Source organism: Pantherophis guttatus, chromosome 2 (genome assembly GCF_059756535.1).
Source record: "Pantherophis guttatus breed Tessera chromosome 2, ASM5975653v1, whole genome shotgun sequence".
Classification (NCBI taxonomy): domain Eukaryota; kingdom Metazoa; phylum Chordata; class Lepidosauria; order Squamata; family Colubridae; genus Pantherophis; species Pantherophis guttatus.
Window position 1 is genome coordinate 130,720,309 of NC_142064.1, and position 27,964 is coordinate 130,748,272.

Genomic DNA, 27,964 nt, shown 5'->3' on the forward strand with positions numbered 1-27,964 from the left:
TTGACAAGCAAAATCAATGGGGAAGCCAGATTCATTGAAGAATTATGATAAGAAAACTTGTAAAATGGGGCAAAACTCATGTAACAACTGTCTTGCTTAATAACAGACATTTTGAGCTCAGCTGTGGTCGTAAGTCAAGGATTACCTATATTTTGTTGTAGGGCCAAAACATATTGTTAAATATGCACTTGATGTATAATAACCTTCTTGTTTTGCACACACATATACTACTGATATCCTGTTGAACATCCTGGTATTTGCTTGTGGTAGAGGCACCAGATTGTGTAAGTGTATTGTCTGAGCTTTTTTACTGGAAAGGTGATTCAAAACTATTGTTAGCTACCTCACAACAAAATCCTTCTTTTAAACACAGAGTATTCCCCTTTCCTTATTACAGATTTGTCCCCTTCGTTGTCAGTTTAGCTGAAGCTAAATTTTTGCCACATCTACTGTACTTTGTGTTACAACAATTTGGCAAAGGCGCCCAAAAAGTCTAGTCGTTTCAGAGAAGAGCAAGTGAGATAAGAAATAGTTTGGCATCCAAAAGACAGGGGAAATTTGCAGAAGAAGAGGAAGGAGTTAACTTTCCTCCAGAAGAGAAATCTCTAGAGCCTCTTTTTTTTTTTTTTTGTTAACATTGAGACACAGCAAGTTTAGCTTGAATTAAAGGAAAAGGAATTACTGGTCTAATTTCCTATCTATAACAATATGCATGAAATGGGATAAGTTGTCAGAGGAAATTGGAAGATATATTGTAAATAGGGTGAACAAAAGAACTTGAAAAGGAAGCCTAGCAGCCAATCCTCATATAAAGAATTGTCTCTCTGTCTCCATGCCTCACTGTCATTTTCTGATAGCCTCTCTCAATTTGTCCTCTTTTGAATTAGTTATAATTTGCATATAATCCAAGTGTCAAACACAACTGAATGGATAACCTCATCATTACATGTAATGGCAAAGGGGTTTTGGGGTAAGTGGAATGTGAAAAGAGAGCTCCCTTGCTTATTCAAAGGAATTTCTACAGGATGAAAAACTAATATCTAGATAGGTTTTGGGTGGATTTTCCTATATACAATATTTGTTTATATACACAGATAGTCCTCGACTTACAATCATAATTGAGCCCATAATTTTGGTTGTAAGTGTGCAGGTTAAGCGGGTCACCACATGACCTTGACTGATTTTATGATTTTTTTTAATGTGATGGCAATGGATGCTAAGTGAACCAGTGGTGGGTTCCACCCGGTTCCGCCTGGTTCCGCCAAGCTAGTAGTGGTGACAATATGATATCACCGAAGCAGTTCTCCCCTCCTGCCCCCCCCACCCCTGCGTTAGTCTTACCTTTTATTTGGTCCTACCCCCAATCTATTGCTGCCTCCTGAGTCCCAGCTGATGGCTAGAGGGAAAAAAACTCTTGTTTAAACTCTTGTCGCGGGGCTTCAAAGGGCCGCCCTACAGCTGATCAGTGTTAAAAGAAAACAAATAGACTGGTGCCTGCAAAAATACATGAGTAGATCAGTGCCTGCAAAAATAAATGGGTAGACCAGTGCCTGCAAAAATACATGAGTAGATCAGTGCCTGCAAAAATAAATGGGTAGATCGGTACAGCTCTGCAAGCAGTTAAAAGCCTGGTAGACCAGTACCTCTGCTAAATCCTAAATAATTGTCACATGATCATCAAGCCACACCCACAAAATAAGCCACACCCACAGAACCGGTAGTAAAAAAATTTAGAACCCACCCCTGAAGTGAACCCATTGTACAATGGGAAGTAAATGCCAGTTGGCAACAAATGTTGTAAATCACAATCACACAACTGCGGGATGTTGCAAATGACCATACATGCCGCATGACATGGGGGTGGACAGATGTCAGAACTTCAAAACCAGATTGTAAGTAACTCGGGGAAAGTCAATCATAACTTTGAATGGCTGCTAAGCGATCAGTTGTTAAAGTGAGGATTATCTGTATGTACAAATATTCTGTATGTTCTATATGGGGGTCTTGTAAGCCAATTATGGCAGGCAACCTTATGCAAAATGAACAAGCCCATAAAACGAACAAACCACATTGTAGCTTGGTGCAATGTATGAATTCTGTTAGCATAAGGTAGCTAAAAGTAGAACCTTACATCATGTAATTATGTTCTATAAATGGCTCTAACCATTTCAATTTTTAGTAAGTGATCTTTTATATCAAGGTCAAATGGAATTTGTTCGGATTCTAACATTCAACAATTCTGCCCTCTTGCCTCTAAAACGTCATGCTTAATTTGAAATTTGCTTCCCAGTCAGTATCTAAAAAGACTCTTAAGCTTGGCTGATGAATCTTGAGGTAATAATGTTAAAATGGAATGGTCAACTCAATTTTACTATACGCATATCTCATAATTAATTTTTTACAGTCGGCATTTGAAAACAAGAATGTTGAATCATATCCTTGAATTTATTTACTTGCTCAAATCCTCCTTCCAGTTTGTTTTGGTTTTATTTCACGTTTAAGCAGCACAACAATCTCTAACCAGGCAACCTGGTGGCTGGCTGTAAATTTCTGGAATGTATACTGTCAATACACATAGAGGACATTCTGTTGGCAGTCTTTATATGAAATATTAATTTGTGTGATCATAGGCCCACACACTAAGCCTGTCTAATATAATGTGCATGAGAAGGCTGCAATGAAAAGGTATTTCAGCTGTGTATTTTTTTCCTTCCAGCTGGCAGGTATCGAGACATACAATTTTTAGAAAAATTATAATTTCAAGAATTTATTAAAAAATTCTTTCTGTTTGGATCTGTGGTACTGGCAGTTGCAGTCTGCATTTGCGTATGCATGTATATTTTTTTCCCTTAGGATGCTGACTAAGGGTGAAATGGGAGAGCAGGGAGCCAAGGCAGACATTTTCCTGGCATGGCTTCACCATCCTTATGCAATCTTACTTAGCAAAGCATTTAGCCCTTGTCTAAGTTGAGTCAGTGGTTATTTACTCAAGAGAAGATTCAGCAAGAAAGTACGATAAAGCTCTGTCAGCAGCACTAATCGACTGGTCCCTCTTAACACGGTCATTAGAGCGGCCATAAAAGATCTTTATCACCAGAAAACAGATTGGATACTGCCATTTCCCAGTGGTAGTTTGTGCAATTCCTAGGTGAAAAAAGCCCATCCCTTTATATACTGAAGAACCTGTTTGGTAGACTTCAGAATATGGGTTGGTGCAAGGGTGAAATCTACTTACTTTCCCTACTGGTTTGGAAGTGCATGCATGCATGCGGACCCTCTGCGCATATGCAAATGATGACCAGGTGGGTGGGCGGAGCCTCATGCTGCTGTCGCTACCAGTTCTCTGAACCACCCGCCGCCATCGCTACTGGTTCAGCTGAACCAGTCCGAACCAATAGCATTTCACCCCTGGGTTGGTGATACTGAACATTACAGAGAGCAGAATCAGTGCAGGAGCTGGATTAGCTGAGCGGGAAGGTATTGCTTTTGAATTATTGCAGAATCCTTCTGGTCTGTGGCTTCCATCTAATAAAGCAGGGGAGAAATGTGATCGCTCAAGACTTTTTGAGGAGTGGTTCATAGCAGCGATGGCATTTTGGTTCTTTCAGAAGAACCAAAAGTAGAGGAAAGTAAGGATTTACACTTAGGCAGAAAAAACCAAATGTATAAGGACAGATTAGGTGAAATCTGGCTCAAAAGCAATAACTGTGAAAGGGGTATTGGCAGTGGTGGGTTGCCCTCGGTTCGCACCAGTTCGCAAGAACCAGTAGTAAAAATTTGTAGTAGTTCGGAGAACCGGTAATAACATTGGCTGGCCACGTCCCCGAACTGGTCCCCGGCCCGGTCACCTGCTCACTTACCCCGCCACCTCATCAGAGGCTTTTTTTTTTTTTTTACTTTTAAAAGCATTTTTTCTACAACCTCTTCGGCCAAAAAAATGCTTTTAAAAGTAAAAAAAAAAAAGCCTCTGATGATCGCGCAGCTCAGCTGGGATTGCCAGAGGCTTTTAAAGGCATTTTTTTTTCTACAAAAAAAAAAAAAAATGTAGGAAAACAAATGCCTTTAAAAGCCTCTGGCGATCCCAGCTCAGTTGCCTGATCGTCAGAGGCTCCTAAAAGCATTTTTTTTCTGCAACCTCTTAAGGTTGTAGAAAAAATGCTTTTAAAAGTTAAAAAAAAAAAAGTTGGCCACGCCCACCAAGTCACATTACACCCACCAAGCCACGTCCACAAAATAAGCCACGCCCACAGATCCGGTAGTAAAAAATTTTAGAACCCACCCCTGGGTCTTGGAGTCCTGGTGGACAATCATATAAATATGAGCCAGCAGTGTGCCAGAGCAGCCAAAACAGCTAATGCAATCCTTGGTTGCTAATGCTGGTAAAGAAGGAGGGATAGAGGCAAGATCACATGAAGTATTAGTACCACTTTATAAAACCTTAGTAAGACCACACCTGGAATGCTGCATCCAGTTTTGGTCACCACATTATTAAAAAGATGTTACGACTTTGGAAAGAATGCAGAGAAAAGCAACAAAGATAATTAGGATCCTGGAGATAACATATATGAAGAAAGGTTGCAGGAATTGGCTATGGCTAGTCTAGAGAAAAGAAGGACTAAGGGTGACATGATAGCAATGTTCTAATATTTGAGGGGCTGCCACAAAGAAGAGGACTAGTCAACCTAGTCTCCAAAGCAACCAGAAGGCAAGACAAGAAACAATGGATGGAAACTAATCAAGGAGAAAAGCGACCTAGAACTAAGGAGAAATTTCCTGACAGTGAGAACATTTAACCAGAGGAACGACTTGCCTTCAGAAGTTGTAGATGCTTCATCACTGGAGGCTTTTAAAAAAAGACTGGACAGCCACTTGTCTGAATAGTTTCTGCTTGAACAGGGGTTGGACTAGAAGATCTCCAAGATCCCTTCCAACTCTATTATTCTGTAGAAGCAGCAATACATTTTGGCGAGCACAGCCCACCTTCTAATACACCTTCTTGTAAAGATAAAATTCGGGAAGTGAACCAGGCTTCTTGGAAAAAAGGCAGGATAAAAATAATTACAGGATTCAAATCATTGTTCTCTAGTGGAGAGAGGGGGAACACTCTGCATGTTTGATAACTGCATCGTGGGCAAAAATGTGATGCTGAAACTATTTCTGGCATGGATATTCAGCAATGAAAAAAGCTTCAGCTGTGCGGTATAGTAGACATTAACGGCTGTCATTTGATTTATATACATTACTTCAGCTTTAACAACAAAACAGCTTTGATTGCTAATTCATTTCTGGCTCCAGTACAGGAGGATGGTATTTTCCTTTGAAGACTCCACATAGCTTGAGAGCAAAAGGAATCCTTTTCTTTAAGGCAAGCTGTCCAGTGACTTAAGTACTTCTACCAAAGTTCTAAGGGGTTTTTTTTCCTTTGGAAATGTATCTGTCAGGGCCAAGAAGACCGCTTTTTCAGTGGTGGACCCCAGCTTCTCAAATATTCTTGGCTAAGAAAGTGTGCCAAACATGTCTATAGTAGCCGTTAGACACTGTAGGAAAACATTTTTACTTAAGCATTTTAAAATCGCTGTTTCTCAACGTTGGGCTTGATTCTGAAGCTTTTTGATAGACATGGCTTATCACATGTTGTGATTTTTTGGGAAGTCTTATTGGACAAATGATGGAATAAAAATAATGTATATAATAATTTAGCAATATCCCGAAAGAAACCCCTCTTCTTGGGGTTCTGCGGTTCAAAGTGTATCAAGGCTCCCAGATAAGCTAAAATAATTGGATGTTAGGGCTTAAGATCTGTGGATGAGTTTGAGATTTCTATTCTGTCTTGGCGGTAGGCCCTTGCAGCATCCTTGGAGGGGCAGGCAAGAAGGAACCAAGCTGTCAAAAGCAGCATCACAGTGTCTCAATGCAAGTCCCGCCACTTTCCAAGTGCATTGTGGAGTCCTACACAGGCCCCCAAAGGGTGGAGCTTTCAACTGATGCCACAATTCTGCTTTCAATCTTTTGCTGAAGCCAACAGGATCCTGCAGATACAGCTGGTAGCAGTAGTGGGTTCCACTTACCTTTGCTACTGGTTTGGAACGGGGAGCGCTCACATGAGCGCGTGAGCATGGGGCACTTCTGCGCATGCACAAAACCTTCTGCACATGCACAGAGCATCCGTGATGATGTCCAGGTGGGTGGGTGGAGCCTCCTACCGCCACCACTACCAGTTTGCCCGAACCAGGGCGAACCAGTAGAAACCCACCACTGGCTGGTAGTCTCTAGATTTTGGACTGCAAGTCTAGGTGACCAGTTCATTTGATTTGCTTACAAAATGGCAATTCCTTTTGAAGAAGGCCCCAGTAGCAAACTATTCCGGGGGGAGGGTGTTACTTTTTGCAGGGAGCAATGCTTTGGAACCAGAAGGAAAGAGGTTAAATGCCACTGAGAAGCATGGGGTAATGGGCTGGCAAAGACTGAACTAGAGCAGGAAGTTGCATCACCCACAGCTGTCAGCTGGTGTAGGAATCAATGGGGCTGCAGGATGTATATGTGACGGGTGGAAGGAAAGAAGGAGATATACCCAAAACATTTCCGAAATGGTAGTCTTTAGGCCTTCCTATACATATTTCCCTTGAAAAACCAACCTAGCTATATTGATCAAAGAGAGAGAGGGAGGGAGGAATCCACAATTCAGAGCTGAGGAAGATTCTTGGATGATAAGCGAAACATCTTCAAAGAAAAACCAGAAAGTCCAGTTGCCTTTTGAAAAAGCATCTTTGGGTCCACAATTCAGAGTTGGGCATTACATTCTACCTCTCCACTTATGTTCTAAGAGGGAGGAGGCTGCATTCATTAGAATATTTGCTAACTTGTTCTTGCCTCTTCTATAAAGAGAATACCAGATGCTCAAAGCCACAGCATTGTTTCTTTTTGAATTAAAAGAATATAGAGCAGTGCTCCTACAATCGTTTACGGAACAAACCCACAGGCTAAACCATGAACTAGGATTTCAAGCCATAAACTAGCAATGTCTGGGGTGTCAAACTGGCAGCCCGCAGGCCGGATACATCACATGCAGGCCACACCCACACCGGCTTTGCAAAGGCAAAAAAGTTGCGATACATCACATGACGTCAGGTGACGCTATCAAGTTTCACACCCGTGAACTAGCTGAATATGGTTTTGCTTGGTTGCTCGTTTAATTACTTAATAAGCCTATCTGTCCACCCTCTCACTAAGCAACTCTGGAACAGCTAACAAGGTTTATAATCATCCAAAAAAGAACATTGATATAGTAATAAAATGAGATAAAACATTTTGTTGGCATCTTGAATAAACACAGCTAAAATCTTGTGACTTCTTAAAAGTTCGTAGCCCAGTATAACATGAGGCTGCTTCAACAGAAATATTGGTATGTTTCACTTGGTTGGAAGGGATGAGGTTTGTCTTATTGAAAGCAACAACTTTGCATCTCTAGTCCAAGAATCCCATAAAGGGCTACAACGGTTTAGAGGTTTTTGCACAATGTTAACTTAGATCCCCTTTGGAAATTTTAATGTAGAAATAAATATCATTGGCTAGTTGTTAAAGGAGGTTTGCGAAGAGCAGTGGAGAGAAGACGATCTGGCTGTCTACCAATCACATTTAGTGACCATCACAATCCTGAGGGACTCTTAATACTTCATAAAATAAAACTGGATAAACAGTACATAAAAAGCTACCCTCATGGGAAAATGCTATTAGATTTGTTAAAAAAAAAAAAAGGAGGACACTGGTAGTACCCTTTCCAAGTAATAAATTTACTTCGCAGATTTATTAGAAGGCTTAGAGTTTTGTGAACTTCGGGTAACTTTTTTGGATGCATAACATCTGTGAATGGACAAGATGTAACCAGACTCCTTCCAATTCCAATGTAGCTCTCCTCCTTCGATGTCTACAATGACTGCAAGGAATATAAATCTTTCCATTCCCCCTTGCCCCCACCATTCAGTCAGAACTGAAGGAGCTTTTTGGATGAGAAGCAAAATGTCTTCAAGGGAAATACAAAGAAAGTCCAGTTGCCTTTCAGAAAAGCACCTTTGGGACAACCATGACCTGGAATCTCCATAGACATTTACAAATCTTGAAGCAGTTTGAAGGAATGGAGAGAGTACCAAGCCCTGTGGCATGCCACAGAGGAGCAGCTGTGGGATGGACCTCTCACTCCCTATCAACACGGATTGGGACCGGCCTTGGAGAAAGGAGCCAAAACTGTACTGCCCAGCCCCAAACCCCTCAGCCAGTCCAAAAGGATACCCTGATGGATGATACCATAATAAGAGCTGCGGTGGGTTAGAAAAGAGATATAAATAAGTAAATTAATAGTTATATATAAAAATGCCACAATCAGAATATTTTGTTAGTGATGAATTGTTGTAATTGATTCGATGAGAACGAAGACAGAAGAAGTAACAAAAAGAAGAACAATTGGAGACAACACCGAGATGCCACACGGAAGGAATGGCTGATGTATTAAATGTTTGTTTGTTTTAAAAAATAAAAAGCTTTTAAAAAAAACAAACTAAGAGCTGTGGTGGTGCAGTGGTTAGAATGCAGTACTGCAGGCTACTTCTGCTGATTGCCAGCTGCCTGCAGTTTGGCAGTTCAAGTCTCACCAGGCTCAAGGTTGACTCAGCCTTCCATCCTTCCGAGGTTGGTAAAATGAGGACCAAGATTGTTGGGGGCAATAGGCTGACTCGGTAATCCGCATTGAGAGGTCTGTGAAGCACTGTGAAGTGCTATATAAGTCTAAGTGCTATTGTTATGGATGATATAGAAGATTGCTGAGAGATCAAGGAGAGCGAGGATGGTGGTACTACCCTCATCCCACTCTTGCCAGAGATCTTCAACAAGGGCGACCAATGCCATTTCTGTCCCATAACCTGACTAAAAAGGGTCCACTTAATGACCTCTTTGCGTAATGACTGAGTTGCTGATCCCAACTGTGATCACTAAATGAGGATTACCTGTATTGTGGAATAGTATAGTATGTGGAAATATTGCAGTCATAATTTCCTTGGAGATTATGCACTGAGGTATTAATAGTCCATTTCAGATTTCTGTGCTATTTATCCTGCATGGCCACATTGAGAAGGAAGATCAGGCTTGGTTCTCATTGTATATGCATTTATTGACTTTTCTGCATTATGTTTATGGCATGCTTACATATGCTGGTGCGTTGTGGATTGTGACTGTGTCCTCTGTTGTGAGGGGACAGTGGACTTGGTCCTGTGAATTATGTGTGAGATTCCCAATTTCTCTGTCCTCTCCCCTGTCCTTTTTAAGGACCCTCAGGATATGGTCATGTCTAGCCACTATGACCAAACTGTACTCAGCAGCGGAGCTTCTTGGTCTGCGAGACTCCCCCCTCTCGCAGGCTTGGCCCTCCACTCTATCGAGGGCCTACCTCGATGACGGGCTTTGGAACCCCGAGAGGTGGCATGTCGCAAAGAGGGGGTTGCGGGGTTTTTTAAAATTGTCTATGTCTAATCTTTTAAGGGGTTTGGGGAGGGGGGTGGGGGGTGGTATTGGAATTAGGGTCGTGGGTTTGGGGGATAACCCACCAAGGGGAGGGTTGGGCCCGGCCACGACGCGCGGCGGGGCGGGTGCGGGATCCGGGGGCAATGGAAGGGGTCGAGCTTGTTCAGATTGTGTTTTTACCATCAGTACTGTGAGTGGGAGGGGTAGATATGGCGGGAGCAGGGGGCCATATCATGTTAAGGGAGCACGCACCCGCTGTCTCCAAGCGGTAGGGTGTTCCGGCCCCCAAGGCTCCACCCGTTCGCCAGGTTGCACAGATCCTCATGGCCCGGGCCTTCGTCTGATGTTGTGCAACGCCAGGTCCGTAGTAAATAAAGCCCCCCTCATCTGTGATCTTGTTCAGGAGGGGGGAGCGGACCTGGCGGGTATTACGGAGACCTGGCTGGGCCCAGAGGGAGGGGTCCCTCTGGTAGAAATGTGCCCACCAGGCTTCCACGCATTCCATCAGCCGAGGTCACAGGGGAGGGGCGGGGGAGTAGCGGTTATTATTAGAGAAGGCCTTAGGCCGAGGGAGGCCACTGTACCTCAGACAGCTGGTTGTGAGTCCCTCCTTGTGAAGTGGGGCCATGGGGTTCAGATGGGTTTGCTGATCACGTACCTGGCTCCCTGCCACGTGGCAGCAACCCTGCCTGAGCTACTCAACGTTATCGCCGCGGTGGCGGTTGATACCCCCAGACTTATGGTCATGGGGGATTTCAACCTGCCGTCCGTGGGTGAGACGTCTGAGGTGGCTCGGGAGTTCATGGCTTCCATGACGGCCATGGACCTGACCCAGCTAATTCATGGCCCTACGCACATGGGGGGAAACACACTGGACTTGGTTTTTGTCTCTGGACAGTGGTTGAGTGATCTTGAGATAGGGGATGTAGTCATTGAGCCCTTGTCATGGTCGGATCACTCTCTCCTTCGCCTTGACCTTCGTACCGCAGTACCCCGCTGCAGGGAGGCGGAACCGATAAGATGGTACCGCCCCAGGCGCCTGATGGAACCCGATAGGTTCCAGACGGAGCTTGGGCCAATTCCTGAGGTTCTGGCTCGCGCCTCGACTGGAGACCTAGTGGCCGCCTGGGATAGGGCGGCCGCTGGGGCTCTGGATCGAGTCGTGCCTTTGCGGCCTCTGACCTGGCGTGGATCTCGCCTGGCGCCTTGGTTTACCGAGGAGCTGAGGGAGATGAAGCGCCAGAAAAGACGCCTAGAGAGTAGTTGGAGAGCTAGCCTTTCTGAATCGGACCGGACACTGGTAAGATCCCATATTAGGACTTACCTAGTGGCGATAAAAGCAGCAAAATGTACGCATTATGCTGCTCTTATTGCGTCATCAGATAATCGCCCGGCCGCCCTGTTTAGGGTGACCCGCTCCCTGCTTCATCAGGAAGCGCGGGAGGACCCCTTGGAGGGAAGAGCCGAGGATTTTGTTCAGTATCTGTATGACAAAATCACTCAGATTCGGGAAGGTCTGGACTCTGACTGGGTAGATCCAGCGAGAGCGACAGAGGCGGGTCTTGAGACTGTTATCTGGGATGAGTTTGATCCTGTGACCCCAGATGACGTGGACAGGATTCTGGGTAGATTGAACGCGACCACATGTTTGTTGGACCCGTGTCCCTCCTGGTTAGTGCTGGCTTCCCGGGAGGTGACGCGAGGCTGGCTCCAGGGGATTACAAATGCTTCATTGGGTGAGGGTGTCTTCCCCGCCGCCCTTAAGGAGGCGGTGGTGAGGCCCCTCCTCAAGAAGCCTTCCCTGGACCCGGCAATATTGGCTAATTATCGTCCAGTCTCCAACCTTCGTTTTGTGGCGAAGGTTGTTGAGAGTGTGGTTGCGGGACAGCTTCCCCAGTACCTGGATGAAGCGTCGTATCTGGATCCGTTCCAGTCGGGTTTCAGGCCTGGGTACAGCACGGAAACAGCATTGGTCGCGTTGGTTGATGATCTCTGGAGGGCTCAGGACAGGGGTTGCTCCTCTGTCCTGGTCCTGTTAGATCTCTCAGCGGCTTTTGATACCATCGACCATGGTATCATGCTGCACCGGTTGGAAGAGTTGGGGGTGGGAGGCACCGTACTACGGTGGTTCTCCTCCTTTCTCTCCGACCGGTCGCAGTCTGTGTTGACAGGGGGGCAGAGGTCGACCCCGAGGCCCCTCATATGTGGGGTGCCGCAGGGATCGGTCCTCTCACCCCTTTTGTTCAACATTTATGTGAAGCCGCTGGGCGAGATCATCCGTGGTTTCGGGGTGAAGTACCACCAGTACGCTGATGACACCCAGCTGTACATCTCCACCCCGGACCACCCCAACGATGCCCTTGAAGTGATGTCCCAGTGCCTGGAGGCCGTACGGATCTGGATGGGGAGGAACAGGCTCAGGCTCAACCCATCCAAGACCGAGTGGCTGTGGTTTCCGACATCCCGATATAGTCAGTTGACGCCATCGCTGACTATTGGGGGCGAATCATTGGCCCCCACGGATAGGGCTCGCAACTTGGGTGTCCTCCTGGATTCACGGCTGTCTTTAGAAGAGCATTTGACGGCCGTGACCGGGAGGATTTTTCATCAGGTTCGCCTGATCCGCCAGTTGCGCCCCTATCTAGATCGGGATTCTCTACACACAGTCACTCATGCCCTCGTTACCTCTCGTCTGGACTACTGCAACGCTCTCTACATGGGGCTCCCCTTGAGGTGCACTCGGAGGCTCCAACTGGCGCAGAGTGCGGCCGCGCGGGTGGTGATGGGAGCGTCATGGAGCTCCCATGTAACACCTCTCCTGCGCGAGCTGCACTGGCTCCCGGTGGTCTTCCGAGTGCGCTTCAAGGTTCTGGTTATCACCTTTAAAGCGCTCCATGGCTTAGGACCTGGTTATCTACGGGACCGCCTGCTACCACCAATAGCCTCCCACCGGCCAGTACGCTCCCATAGAGAGGGGCTCCTCCGGGTGCCGTCGGCCAAACAATGCCGGCTGTCGGCCCCTAGAGGGAGAGCCTTCTCTGTGGGGGCACCTACGATTTGGAACGAGCTCCCCCCGGAGATACGTAGGATCCCGGATCTGCGCACCTTCCGCCGCGCGCTTAAGACCTTTCTATTCTATCAAGCTGGCCTGGCCTAGTTTCTTCTCCCTTTTAACTGTGGAAATTTTAAATTTTAAATTCGTCTTATTTATAGGGCATGGGTATGGGGTTTTAAATTGGGGAGCCATTTTGGATTTAATTCTGTTTTAAACGTATTTTAATGTTTATATTGTATGTTTTTGAATTCTGGCTGTTCACCGCCCCGAGTCCTTCGGGAGAGGGGGCGGTATAAAAATCTAATAAATAATAATAATAATAATAATCTCTGCATGAGAGGAGGCAAAACCTGCATCTGAGGAGTTGTCCTTCCCACTATTACATACATTTATTGGTAGAATCATGAACATCTGGAATGATGTTCTGAATGATTGCAGATATCTAAATCATTATAAAGATACAGGTACCTAGGTACTACAGTCAATTAAGTCTGTAATGAGGCACTTTACTACAAACTCTTTTTATAAGAGGAAGATACATTTTTTGCTCATCAAAATGTCTCACGTCCAGATAATACACAGAATCGTCCAATTTAGTGTATTTCATCTGTGTTGCCACTTATACATTACCCTTTAAATCAAACTGCATCTCTAGTGAACTGCCCATTCGGGAAAAAAATATGAAGCACTAAAGAATATTTCCCATCTAGAATAACTTTTGACAGAACCGTGATAAACCTGTTCACCTGTAACCACGCTATAAATTTACAGCATCGTAATAGAGAAGTAACATTTCACTGATAATAAATTTAACAGTGGTATGTGCAAAGGAAATAGTATTCTAGTTATGTAATGACTGATGAAACTTAGTTCATAACATGAAGTTTAGGGAAGTATCAGTGTAATTGAGAGAAAGATAATAAATTGAATAAATATAAGAAAGATACTAATTTGGGATTTGTCTAGAGTCTGAAGTATAATTATTTTGCAAAGATATCCATTTATATGGTTAATTGATTGGTTGATTGATTGACTGATTGATTATATGTCATCAAGTCATTTTTGACTCCTAACAATCAGATAGATAGCCGTGGTGGCACAGTGGTTAGAATGCAGTACTGCAGGCTACTTCTGCTGACTGCCTGGCTGCCAGCAGTTTGGCAGTTCAAATCTCACTGGTTCAAATCCTTCCATCCTTCCAAGGTCGGTAAAATGAGGACCCAGATTGTTGGGGGCAATAGGCTGACTCTGTAAACCACTTAGAGAGGGCTGTAAAGCACTATAAAGCGGTATATAAGTCTAAGCGCTATTGCTATATGGATTTTCTCCATGGCAATCTGTCTCTAATCTGATCTTTCAGATCTTTGAATGGTACCCATTACCGCTGTAATTGAATTAATCTACCATGCTGCTGGTCATCCTCTTCTTCTATTTCCTTCCATTTCTCTCAGCATTACAGTCTTTTCCAGAGACCAAGATCTTCACATAGTGTCCAAAATAGGATAATTTAAGTCTGATCATTTATGCCTCAAGAGAACTCTGGATTGATTTGTTCAATGGTCCATCAGTTTGTTTTCTTGGTTGTCTATGGTATTCTTGGGATCCTTCTCCAAAACACACCCATTTATGGGCCATTCTCTAAATTGCATAGTTAGTCAAGCAGTGACCTAGATCATCTTAATTATTTGATTATTTCTACTGTTGTAAAACTCGCAATGGTCTTTATGCTTTTTTTTTTGCACTTTATTATCTATGGATTGTCATTGGTACCAAGAATGAAACCAAGAATCTGCAACTGTTTTTCATGAGTCATTGTGTGAAAAGCTCTTGATTGTGTGGCAAAAACATCTGGATTTAACCTGTGACTCACTCACTTGCAGGTTACTTTCCTCTGTGTTTGGAATCCCGGCCATTCTTGCAACCATGGAGAGCATGGCAGTGCTTGACTCTGTGGGTGTAGGAGACCTGGTGTTGTTGGAGCCGCTGACTGAAGACACATTGATGCAGAACTTGAAGAAACGCTTCGAACATCAAGAAATCTATGTAAGTGGAGATGGGGAGGGATACAGAGAACAACAGATCTGGGAGTCTTTTCGTTTAGGGTCAACAAATTAGAACCTGCAAAGATCTACTAGGATGCATGCAATCAGAGCAGATACTTTCACTGTCACAATGAACACTATGATCCTAAAAAGGAGGGAAAAAAGAATACAAGCAACACAAAGGGCCAAATGGTTTTCATAAATATTTTTCATGTGCTGATTATTATGCACTGCTGCAAAATGAAAAAAAAGTGCTATAAAAGGAAAGCAGGACATCTCAATAGGAGGATGATCCATGTATCTTCTGTTCCTTATTGTGGATGGACAACTTCCTCTGATTAAACCAGGCAATTCTTCAGATAGAGGTTACCTTCCATTTTGAAAGCAGTCACTTCTCAAAATTGAAACTATTATTGTTGTTGTTGTTGTTGTTGGTCGTATAGTCGGCAGACTGGTTTTGGCATTTTTATCTATCTATTGAGTCCATCCCAAGATTTGAGATAGACAGATATTGTTGTTAGATGATGTTAAGGGTACCCTCACAGGATGTAAGCTGCTTCAGATAGAGCTGCCTTTTGCAATTGATCGATGTTGATTTTGTCAATGCCGATGGTGTTCAAATAGTGCTTCAGAAGTCTTGGGATTGCATCCCAGGCGATCATTATTATTATATTTGTATCCTGCTTTTTCTAGATATAACTCAAGGTGGTGAATAGACCCAATGTTCCTGTCTCCTATTTTCCCCACAACCACAACCTGGGATGAGAGAGAATCCCAAATCACCCAACCAGTTTTCATGCCTAAGGGAAGCCTACAAGTCTCCATTTCCTGGTTTCCAAGCCAGCACCTTCACCACTACACCAAATTAACTTTTGTGCACAGTCTATTCAGAAGTACCTCTGCACTGTGTATTCAACCATAGGAAACATTAAGGGGGTTTCATCCTAATAATATTTGTATTTTTCATGGTCACTTTTTATTAATAAATTCTGCTTTAAAAGCCAAGGTAGGACTGGCCTTTAAGAGAATACAATGCATAGTCAGTAGAGAATAACTAATAGCAATGCAAAAATTAATGGAAACATTCAAGTCAACTTGCTTGTGCCTCCTAAGTACTAATAATTTGTTCCTTGTATCATTGCCATTTATTTATACAGAGTACACAAATATTTAATAAGGGATTTGGAATAAAGAGGTCCCAACCCACAGGAGTTTATTCCTTAAAAAAAAAATCCATTATATCCAGGTTTAACTGTGCCCAGCACAGAAGATCATTGGAAAATAAATACTGAATCTAATTGCCTCGTCTCATTCATGGCAGGTGGCAGCACCTTGCCAAGCTTTGTTGATCTCAAAAAACAAAGCAAAAGCAGAAAAAGAAACTTCACAACAGTAAGCAGAGTGAGACTTGGCTCGTATTTGGATAGGAGACACCTGATTAGACTGGGAAATTGGGGGGATTATTAAATCCCAGAAAGGGACCTTGGCAAAGCAGTTTTCATACCCCTGCAAAAAAAAAAAAAAAAAAAAAATGTCTATGAAATCATCAAGACCTGAGCTTGGTTCAAAGGAGTCTTAACTTTCTACCAGATGAAATAATCCTCTCTTTGAAGTCTTCCTGTGTGTTTTCCTTTTTCCCTGGTGCAACAAAAGTTGGAATAGTGCACAGTATCCATTGATCGGTAGCATGAGAGTTTATTCTTCTAGAATCATCAATTATCAGATGAGATGGAGTGGAGGGAAGATGAGGAAGTGAAGGAGCCATGGGAAAAGGCAATAAGGGAAAGGCCTGTTAAGTAGGGCAGGTGTCAGGCTTCAAAATCAAGAAAGACATGTTGAATTTCATATTGTTCCTCAGCTATAAACAGAAATCTTGCCAAACTAAAAATTCGCATCATAGCAGGATCTGACTTGGTCTTTTTTCTCCCAATCAAACTATCCAAACTTTTGCTGTCCCTTGCTTCTCTGGAATGCAGCACCTCCCTCCCCAGACTCCAGACTATATTCCACCACAGCAGCAAGGTCCCACTTAACCAGATTCCTCCTCTTCAACACAGGTAGTCCTCGACTTATGACCAAAATCGAAGCCCTAAATTTCCATTGCTAAGTGAGACAGTTGTTAAGTGAGTTTTGCCCCATTTTACGACCTTTCTTGTCACAATTATTAAGTGAATCACTGCAGTTGTTAAGTTAGTAACACTAACTTGTTAAGTGAATCTAGTTTCCCCATTGACTTTCCTTGTCAGAGGGTTGCAAAAAGTGATCACATGACCCCGGGACACTGCAATCGTCATAAATATGAACCAATTGCCAAGCATCTGAATTTCAATTGTGTGACCCTAGGGATGCTGCAATGGTTGTAGCTGTGAAAACCGGTCATAAGTCACTTTCTTCTGTCCTGTTTATAATTTCAAAGGGTCACTAAATAAATGGTTGTAAATTGAGGACTACTCGTACCTGATTTATAGTAATGGGCAGAGCCCAATTTCCCCTACTAGTTCTACAAAGCTTGGGTAACGTGACATGAAACAGTTAAAAGAAGAAAGATCAATGGAATTTATTAAATCTATCAGGCTCCATGTTATAGGACACCTGCAGTGGGTAGATCTTCTTTACCAGCATTAGCAGGACTGGACCAAGATATTATATTGCCAAATCCTAAACCCCAGAAGAGGCCTTCCCTTGGTCCATATACAAAACTGTCTAGTCTGGCAGATTGCTCTTTCTTATTGCCTTTGTTTTGACAGTGGTCGCTGAGCAGCTGCCTTGCTCTACTCAGTGAATGGGACCAGCCTATTTGCCCGCCAAGTAGATAAAAAATGATGAGCAAGAAGATCATGGCAATGAGGTCTGTTTGCTTCCTGGTTTCCCCTGGTCTTCCTGAGCCAGAGTAGGAAATAGGAATAGAAGCAAATGGCAATGGTGAACCAGAGGGACAGATGTCTATGGAGACTCTCAGTCATCCAGGTTATGGTTGTCTCAAAGGTGCTTTTTCAAGAGGCAACTGGACTTTCTGGTTTTTGTTTGAAGACGCTTCGTTTCTCATCCAAGAAGCTTGTTCAGAGCTGAAGAAGCTTCTTGGATGAGAAGCGAAACGTCTTCAAACAAAAACCAGAAAGTACGGTTGCCTCTTGAAAAAGCACCTTTGGGACAAAGGGACAGATCCAACCTTTGACTCTTTCTCCTACAGCCTGAGCGCTGCCATCTTGCTAACGAGAACAACCTATTTCTGCCTCACAGACCTACATTGGGAATGTGGTGATCTCACTGAACCCATATCAGCCACTGCCCATTTACTCGGCAAAAACAGTGGAAGAGTACAGGAACTGCAACTTCTTTGCTGTCAAGCCTCACATGTAAGTGAGATGGGAATGGAGTGGGAATTATCATACCTAACAACTCTCAGGAACGGATTCCAGGGGACGAGAGGGAGAAGGCAGGTCCTGGGGGAATCCAAAGCAACAACCCTCTTCACTCTTCTCCCTTGTTTGCCCAGTTATGCCATTGCTGATGATGCTTACCATTCACTGAAGGATCAAGACAAAGATCAATGCATCCTTATTACTGGCGAGAGCGGGGCTGGAAAAACAGGTGAGTGAGGATTTCTGAGTTCCTCAAGATGGGCAGAGAAAAAAGAAAGCATTGGCAAGAGGCAACTCCTAGCCAAGCTTGTCAGAGTTTGGAAGGGACAGGAGAAAACCAGGGGTGGGATCACTCATTATTATTATTTTTTTGCTTTAATTTATATGCCGCCTTTCTCCGGAGACTCAGGGCGGCTTACAATGCGTTAAGCAATAGCCTTCCTACTTTTGTATATTTATACAAAGTCAGTTTATTGCTCCCATAAACTGGGTCCTCATTTTACCTACCTTAGAAAGGATGGAAGGCCGAGTCAACCTTGAGCCTGGGGAGATTTGAACTTGCAGTAATTGCAGGCAGCAGATGTAAGTGGATGTTAATAACAGTGCTTTAGTCTGCTGAGCCACCAGAGCTCCTCTGGTGATCACTACAGGGTTGAGTTGATCACTACAGGGACAGGTAGGGGATGCGACTGAAAACACCAAAAGGGATGACTAAGTCTTCAAAGCAAGAGGATTCATTGCACAATCAACTTATTCCCATCCTCAAACTTTGTGGGGGGAGGACATTCTGATAACTTTGCTTAACATTTGAAATTCTGCATCTTCTGTCCTTTTTCTTGATAGTGTTAGGAGTTGTCTATTTGAAGTACTCAGAGATGAGCAGAGATCAATACGTTTTTCAACCGTCATCTAAATAGCATGGGAGCAGATCACTCTTGAAGGGCTCTCTTTAAATAAATACATTTTAATATGAGCTTTCACAAATCAATGAAGCAGAATATAGAAGCGGGAGAGGGAACCCAGGGGCAAAGTGGTTCATTAGAATTAGTTTAGTGGCACTGTCAGATGTCTACAAATTTAAGCAATTGAAGCAAACGTCCACAGCCTGTGTTGTATTGGGCTAGAATACCCCTCATCCCTAGTCAGAAAATTCTATTGGCCACTGGTGGGTTTCAAATTTTTTTACTACCGGTTCTGTGGGTGTGGCTTGGTGGGTGTGGCAGGGGAAGGATACTGCAAAATCCCCATTTCTTCCCAATCAGCTGGGACTCAGGAGGCAGAGAATAGATGGGGGCGGGGCCAGCCAGAGGTGGTATTTACTGGTTCTCCGAACTACTCAAAATTTCCACTACCGGTTCTCCAGAACTGGTCAGAACTGCTGAAACCAGGGGTGAAATGCTCCCGGTTCGGACCGGCTCGGGCGAGTAGGTAGCGATGATAGCTGGTGGTTCGGAGAACCAGTAGCAATGGCAGCTGGAGGCTCCGCCCACCCGCCCCATTCCCTGAACTCGGGAAATGCACCATTCCCGGACTCCTACTGCTCACCTTTCTCCCACAGTTGGCTGTCAGGGAAGGCAAGCGCCCAAAAAGTAGCGGAGTCGCTCATTCACCTTCTTGAATGAGCTGCTCTGGTTCACGCGCCAGTTGCGCAAGCGCACATCCAACCTGCCACTGAATTAAATAAACTGTGTGCTTGCGCAGCCGGCGCGTGGACCAGAGCAGCTCATTCAAGAAGGAGAGTGAGTGACTCTGGTACCTTTCGGGTGCTTGCCTTCCCTGACAGCCAGCTGCGGGAGAAAGGTGAGCAGTAGGAGTCCGGGGGATGGGGCGGGTGGGCGGAGCCACAGGAGAAAGAAATTTAAAAAGTTTTCCTACCGGGTTCTGTGGGCGTGGCTTGGTGGAAGGAAGTCTTGTGACTGAGTGGACGTGGCTGTGAGTGACATTGAGTTGGCCACGCCCACTCAGTCACAGGACACCCCCCACACCACCAAGCCACCCCCACAGAACCGGTAGGGAAAAATTTTAGATTTCACCCCTGGCTGAAACCCACCTCTGCTATTGGCTCCATTCCTTGGGATGATAGCAATAGCTGTGCAACCAATTTGGGACTACCAGGTTGGAGAGAGTTCCTCTACAATTGCTACTGCTTCGGTGGCAAGTTACATGGAAAGTATTCCTCCATGAGGGATATATTCTTGATTCACATGGAGTGATATAATAGATTTGCCCTCTCTCCTTCCCAAATAACATAAACCAGATGCCTACAAGCAATTCAGTTCAGCAATGAAGTTCTAAATGCTTTCTATGATCACAAGGAGGAATTTCCTCATGATTTAAGAGGGCTTAAGCAGTGGCAAAGCCTGTCTCAAACTGTGGGTCTCTTTGCAGAGAAATAAAAAGAATTATCTGGAACTAGATAGCCACCTACATTAGGGATTGTTTAGTAGTGGATTCCTACTGAGGATTTTTTTCTGAGTAGGGAACAAGACAGGATAGCGTATGCCCACGGGTGGAATTGAAAAATTTCAGCAACTGGTTCACTGCCCAGTTGCTAGATGGGTGTGGCCATGGGGGCATGGCCTACTTGGCCTCCTGCACCGCACCTGGGAGGGGGCGTTTTCACCCTCCCCAGGCTCCGGAGGCTTTCCTTGAGCCTACAGGAGGGCGAAAATGGCCTCTCCTGGGCAGCAGAGGCCCTCCAGAGGCCGGAAATGGGCACTTTTCCGGACTTCTGGTACTTCTGGTAGGCCCGTGTTTTGCCCTCCCAGAGCCTCTGAGTATGCCTTGCACTTACCTGGCATCCAAAACAGGCCGCATGGAGACTCCTGGGAGGGGAGTGGGGGGGTGGGCAGGGTCAAACAGTCCTTGGAACAACCGGTTCAACAAAGCAGATTAAAATTAACACCCAATTCGCCCGAACTGGTCCGAACCGGCTGAATCCCACCCCTTCTCCTCTTTGACATGTCCTTGTTTCCTTTTTAGGGACTAAGAGAGAGAGACTGGCTCAAGGTGACCCAGCTGGCCTAGGGAAGGACTTGATCACATTGCCTTCTGATTTTTAGCCTTGTGTCCTATTCACCTCATCAAAACTGGGTCTTTTTAAATATCCCTAGTACCAAGTTATATATTCTCTCACTGATTCTTTGCTGCTCACACCTTTTCTTCATCAGAGGCCAGCAAGTTAGTAATGTCCTATGTGGCAGCTGTATGTGGAAAAGGGGAGGAGGTGAATCGTGTCAAGGAACAGCTTCTACAGTCCAATCCTGTCCTGGAAGGTATGTACTCGCAGCCTTTGTAAGGGATGGGAAAGGGAGGGATCAATTCTATAGGAGCTGATCAGTACGTATAGGCATTCACTGGGCAATTACCTATTATCACATTTCCCCATAATGCAAAAACAGTATTTTGTTGCTGAGAAAGTGCACATCTCCCAACTGGGCACCTACACTGCATTTGCAGCGGTTATAAGGAGCGGTTGTTGGAGTTTTTCTTCACAGCTGAGTCAAAGATCTGTTCTCCAGCTCTTGAACTGGCAAAGAAAAGAAAAAAAAAACAGTACTGCATAAAATTTGCTGCCTGTAATGGCAATCCCTAACTTACCACTGGCATGATTTATAAGGCACAGCCCCTTATAAATGGGGAATGGCCGAGAGGCCGCAATGCAACTGTGATGCACCGAATCAACTATAACACATATAGTTCAAGAATTTCTTCTCAGGAAATTTGAGGGCACCTGGGATGATTTCATTGCAGCTGCACCAGAACCAGTTTAGCTTCTTTAGATATTGAATTATAACATCTATCCCATTTTGGACAATACAATATAGGAAATAATATCATCTATACACATACATACATAGATACACACACAAACAAATATGTATGTGTGTGTGTGTGTGTGTGTGTGTGTGTGTATTTATGTATATATGTGTGTGTGTGTGTGTGTGTGTTCATGTATGTATATGTATATATATATAGTGTATGTGTATGTGTGTATCAGTGGTGGGTTTCAAATTTTTTTACTACCGGTTCTGTGGGTGTGGCTTGGTGGGTGTGGTATGGCTTGGTGGCCATGGCTTGGTGGGCGTTGCAGGGGAAGGATACTGTAAAATCTCCATTCCCACCCCACTCCAGGGGAAGGTTACTGCAAAATCCCCATTTCCTCCCGATCAGCTGGGACGTGGGAGGCAGAGAATAGATGGGGGTGGGGCCAGTCAGAATTTTTACTACCGGTTCTCCAAACTACTCAAAATTTCCGCTACCGGTTCTCCAGAACTGGTCAGAAACTGCTGAAACCCACCTCTGGTGTGTATACATACACACACACACACACACAGACAGACACTTTATTTAAACTAAATTTGTATATCAGTGATTGCGTGGCCTCTATAGATGCCATATGCTAAATAAATAAATAAAATTTATAGGACAATGGGATTAATAGAGCATGGGCACTGGTAGATTCCCTGCTCTGTTTTCCTTCTGCTCCTGCCAAACATTTCCAGTTAGCAAGAAAACATCAAATAATCATGCTTCTTGGGACATGGGGGAGGAAATGCATTTATTTATTTATAATTTCAATTTCTAAAGTGCTCACTCATAAAAGACTCTGGGATAACAAGGATTAAAACCAAGTTTAAAAGAAATTCCTTTACTTTTTTTTGTTTTTGCAATTCTGGGAGCACTGGGATATTCAGTCTTTCAGTAAGAAAGACTGAAAGACCCTCCCTCCCTCTCCTTCTGGAATGGGACAATTTACCTCAGCCAACTCACTGTGGCCATCTTGCTGCCACCAGCGAACATGTTAAGGATACTTCTGGAAAAGTTGGAAAAGGTCAGTTCTCCGCAGCCAACTTGCTGCAGCCATCTCGCCACAGGACAGCTCGCCACGTCCAACTCATAGTAGGCCAACTCACCACGGAAAATTCCACGCGGGATAACTCAACACAATAAATGTTACTTGCCACGGTTTCCTCAACATTATTTCCATTTTTGTCAATGGATATAATGTCAAAGAAACAGTGCCAATTGTCGCACTGCATAGAATTGGCTATGTAGTTGTCCTGCAGCAAGATGGCCGTGGCAAGTTGGCTGTGGCAAAGTCACCTTTTCCAACTTTTCCAGAAGAATCCTCAACATGTTGGTTGGAATTCTCCCCTGTGTACATTGGCTATACTGGTTGGCTAATATGTTAGAAGGCACCAAATTGGGGGGAAACTGATGCACTGATAGTTGTTTATTGTTGGTCTATATTGCACCAGGGTTCTCCAAAGTGGTCGGTATTGACCCCCAGCTATCCATGGGATTATTCATTGTTGTTATTGTTGTTATTCATAGTACTATTAATTAAAGCAATATTTATTAAATTGTTTTCATATAATGAATGTTTGGGGGTCAATGAACAATCTGAAACTTCATGAAGGTGGTCAATGAATGAGCCCTTTGGGGACCCCTGGTCTATATTTACTGGTACATTGCCTCCCTAATTTTGCCTCATGGCTTTATAATGCTGTGCTGCCAACAGCTAGACTTGCCTACAAAATTATTCCTAGGGAAATGAGCATTTTTTCCCCCTCTTCTTTCAGCCTTTGGAAATGCCAAAACCATCCGCAATGACAACTCCTCCCGATTTGTAAGTAGTTGATGGAGAATTACTAGTGAGTGGATCTAGCACAACTTCGAATATTTCTTAAAAGATATGCGTTATAGATCTAGACTTGGGAGCAAATCTAGAGTTACAGTTTTTTTCAAATCCTGGGTCCTGCATCACAATTCTGCAACTCAAGTGGTGCACAGAGAAAAATGGGATGATCCGACCTGCATAAATGATAAGGGTCAATTAAACATTCTGCATAATTTATTCTGCTTCTGCTAGTCATAGAGGCAAGTAGATTTATCTTTTTACTTTTAGAAACAGTGGAAATGCTTCTTTATTCTCTCTCTTTTTTTCCCTCTGTCTCACACACAAACTTATTTGGACTTTTCCAGGTACACAATTCTATTTTTGCTGTTTTGAAGGCTAACATGTTTTTAAGAAAATTAGAAATAGAATTGTGACCCAACTTGTACAATTAAATCACACTTAACATTTACCCTGACTTCAGAAGAGCAGAGTGAATGACATAAACACTTCCTGGAATCTACCAAAACAATTCTTGTGTAGCGCAACATTTCATTTTTGTGTTCTACAGTCAGTTCCCCCATATAGAACATAATGAAATTGTGCTGTGAAGCAATTGCTATAGAAAAAAAAAAACCCGACATAATTTAAATGCATTTCTAACTGGACATGTTGTAGCTCATGAAAGTGCGTTAACAATGAAAGATGTGACTCAACGTTGCAGTAATGAGACTTTAGAGCAAAGAAGGAAAGGAGAATTATCTTAAGTCCCTCTAATGCCAATTCATCTAGATCCCATATGTAACTTTTACTTGTGCACTGCGGAATGTGTACATATCAAAAGTAATTTGATCCTTAGTTACTGCCTTCAGACAATTTCCAGAAGAGTAAATATGTCAAACCATTGCAACGAAGCCAACAGCCTGTAGTAGAAGAGCCTGTAGTACAGTGGACTAAAGCACTGTTATTAACAGATTAACATCTGCTGCTTGCAATTACTGCAAGTTCAAATCTCACCAGGCTCAAGGTTGACTCAGCCTTCCATCCTTTCAAAGATAAGTGAAATGAGGACCCAGATTGTGGGGGCAATAAGCTGACTTTGTATAAATATACAAAAGTATGAAGGCTATTGCTTAACGCATTGTAAGCCGCCCTGAGTCTCCGGAGAAGGACGGCATATAAATTAAAGCAAAAAAACAAACAAACAGATTGTTTTGTGTCACCTTAAATGCTAATCTGTATAGAGCTTTAAAATAGGAAATTCTTCTTTCAATCAAGATCAACTCCTGATGAGTTCAGGGATACAACCCGGCTACAACACAGAAATGGGCCGCTATTGTCTTTTGCAGAATGCTAGACTGAATATGGTCTAATCTAGAGCCGTGGTTATCTCCCATGCAAGCAGACTTAGCTTGGCTTCCAACTTCGAACAAGATCATTCAAGTGCTGCCACCTGCTGAGGCATTTATTGTTCACATCACAATAAGGAGATTAGTTTTTCGAATACCACCAGACTCCTCTGTTTTCAGAGAGTTAAGTTTCAAATGCACCCAGCTACATGTCTATGCAATACCTTGAACTAGCCCAAAGCAACAACAACAACAAAAAAAAGAAAGAAAAAAAAGGGTGGGGGTGGGGGGCAGGGAAGCCGTCACATCCATTAGGGATTCAAGGCTTCTCATTCCAATCTAAATGTTCCCCTCTGTTTCTTTTTCTCTCCAGGGAAAATACATGGATATTGAGTTTGACTTCAAAGGCGATCCTCTAGGTGGTGTCATTAATAATTGTGAGTATGGTCTTCCAGATCTTTTCAATAGGAGGGGAACATCTGCTAAAATTCGAGTCAGAATCAGACATGTGCTATTTACCATACAGGTAGCCTTTGACTTATGGCCATTCATTTATTGACCATTCGATAAACAATGCTGCTGAAAAAAGTAACTTACAACCGGTTCTTGCACTTATGATTACCACGGCATACCTGTAGTCACATGATCAGAATTTGACGGTTGCTCGACAACCATCAAGCGTTTACAATGCTTGAAGCATCCCGGGGGGGATTCTGACAAGCAAAGTCAATGGGGAAGCCGGATTCACTTAACAGCCACGTGACTCATGTAACAACTGAGGAAAAAAAGGTTTGTAAAATCGAGTCCTGACTCGATTAACAACTGCATCCCTTAGCGACAGAGGTTTCGGCCCCAACTGAGGTCATAAGCCGAGGACTTCCTGTACCAGAGGAACTCTTTGCGATCAGAGACTGAGGATATAAATTATTAACGATGCATATATGCACAGATAGTCCTTGACTTATGACCACGACCGAGCCCAACGTTTCTGTGGTTAAGTGAGGCAGTCGTTAAGTGAGTTTTGCCCCATGTTACAACCTTTCTTGACACAGTGGTTAACTGAATCATTGCAGCGGATAGGTTAGTAGCATGGTTAAGTGAATCTGGCTTCCCTCTTGACTTTGCTTGCCAGAAGACCGCAAAAGGGGATCACACAGCAAAGTGTGTGGGACACAGCAAAGATCTCAAGTATAAACCAGGTGCCAAGCATCTGAATTTTAATCACCTGACCATGGGGGTACTGCAAAGGTCATAACGGAGAAAAATGGTCATGTCACATTTTTCAATGCCGTTGTAGCTTTGAACAGTCACTAAATGAACTGTTGTAAGTCAAGGACTACCTGTACTTTCTAAATTAATGGCAGCCATCTTTACATGAAGATTTTGTGCCAAACTGGCTTCAGACCTAGTTATTGTTTCTGTGCTCATTCTGCTACGGTTTATTGAAAACTGGAGCAAAGTTGCTTTTTTTTTTCCTTTGCAATTTTGCAGCTTTGGAGGGCTTACGGGAGGATCTGTTTTCAAACCAGTGGAAATTCTTAATTTACCTCCCATCCAAATACTGGTCTACTTAGCTTTTTGAGACAAGCTAAGATGGGACAGGTGCTACGGAATTATCCAATGGGGCATATATTTGATTGCCAGCCAGTAACAGAAATTCTGTGTCATTCCAGGAGAGGCTGACCTCCAGATTTGCTAAGTGCCAATTTGCAACATTCCTCACCACTGGTCCAGAAGCTGGAAATGTAGGATTAAAGTTCAGCAATATCTGGAGGTCCAAAGCTTTTCTAATCCTGTGCTTATTTCCTTATTTAAATAATTTATATGTCTGCCCATCTCACAGAGGCAGAATAACACAGTTGGAAGGGACCTTGCAGGTATTCTAGTCCAGCCCCCTGTTCAAGCAGGAGACTCTATACCAGTGATGGGTAACCTTTTTGCCATCGTGTGCCAAAAGTGGGGGGAGCAGGGGGGGGTCGCACGCACGTGTACCCACACCTATAATTCAATGCGTCCCACCCCCCCGTGCATGCATGTGCGATCCCCCCCAGCACTCCCCCCATAGGCCCATTTTTCGGCCTCCCCAGGCTCCAGAGGCTTTCTTGGAGCCTGGGGAGGGTGAAAACAGCCTTCCCCACCCCTCCGGAGGCTGGAAATGGCCCATTTCCTGAGTTCCAGTGGACCCAGAAGACCCAAAAATCAGCTGGTTGGCACGTGCATGCGCGCTGGAGCTGAGCTAGGGCAACACTCACGTGCCCACAGATATGGCTCCACGTGCCACCTGTAGCACACGTACCATAGGTTCGCCATCACGACTCTATACCATTTCAGACAGATGGCTGCCCAGTCTCTTTTTAAAAGCCTCCAGTGATAGAGCACCCACAACTTCTGAAGGCAAGCCGATCCACTGGTTTATTGTTCTCACCGTCAGGAAATTTCTTCTTAGTTCTAGGTTGCTGCTCTCCTTTGTTAGTTTCCATCCATTGTTTCTTGTCTTTCTTGCCTTCCGGTGCTTTAGAAAATAGGTTGACCCCCTCGTCTCCCCCCTCTGGGAGGAGGTTTCAAAGTATTTCTAGGACGACTTCCAGATTCTGTAATAGCTTTGTTCCCTATGCCATCCGTCTGGTAAACTCACAAATTTGTTTCTCTCACCATGCACGTGTATATATACATCCGAATTAGACAGTGTTGTTTCTCCATGTCATATTGTATATCTGGATACATACATAATTTTGTATTTATTTATTTATCTTGTCATTTTTATGTAGTGCATAATAGAGGTGGGGACCTTTTGAGAGGTGGGGACCTTTTGTATGCAATGAAATTTCATTTTAACATATGCCGATTAGTGTACATTCAAAGTGACAATAAAGTTGTCACTAAGTTCTAAGTCTTTTTGGCAGCCCCTCAAGTATTGGAACACTGGTATCATGTTGCATGTCTAAGTAGCATACAGAGATTAAAATAAAAAACACAACACAAAATCTGTAGCGTCCAGAGCTAAAACAGTAAACCTTAATTACTGT

The 27,964-nt window shown here is 43.8% G+C and overlaps 1 protein-coding gene across 1 annotated transcript in view; it reads left to right on the forward strand.

The window, feature by feature from the left end:
* LOC117666477 (unconventional myosin-Ia-like) overlaps positions 1–27,964 on the forward strand; it is an 84,240-nt gene that overhangs the window by 5,839 nt on the left and 50,437 nt on the right. The window contains exons 2-7 of the mRNA XM_060688963.2: positions 14,446–14,608; positions 17,848–17,963; positions 18,104–18,198; positions 21,140–21,244; positions 23,555–23,601; positions 25,312–25,375. Coding sequence (XP_060544946.2) covers positions 14,489–14,608; positions 17,848–17,963; positions 18,104–18,198; positions 21,140–21,244; positions 23,555–23,601; positions 25,312–25,375 — 547 coding nt within the window. The 5' untranslated portion in view covers positions 14,446–14,488. The remainder of the gene's footprint in view (positions 1–14,445; positions 14,609–17,847; positions 17,964–18,103; positions 18,199–21,139; positions 21,245–23,554; positions 23,602–25,311; positions 25,376–27,964) is intronic.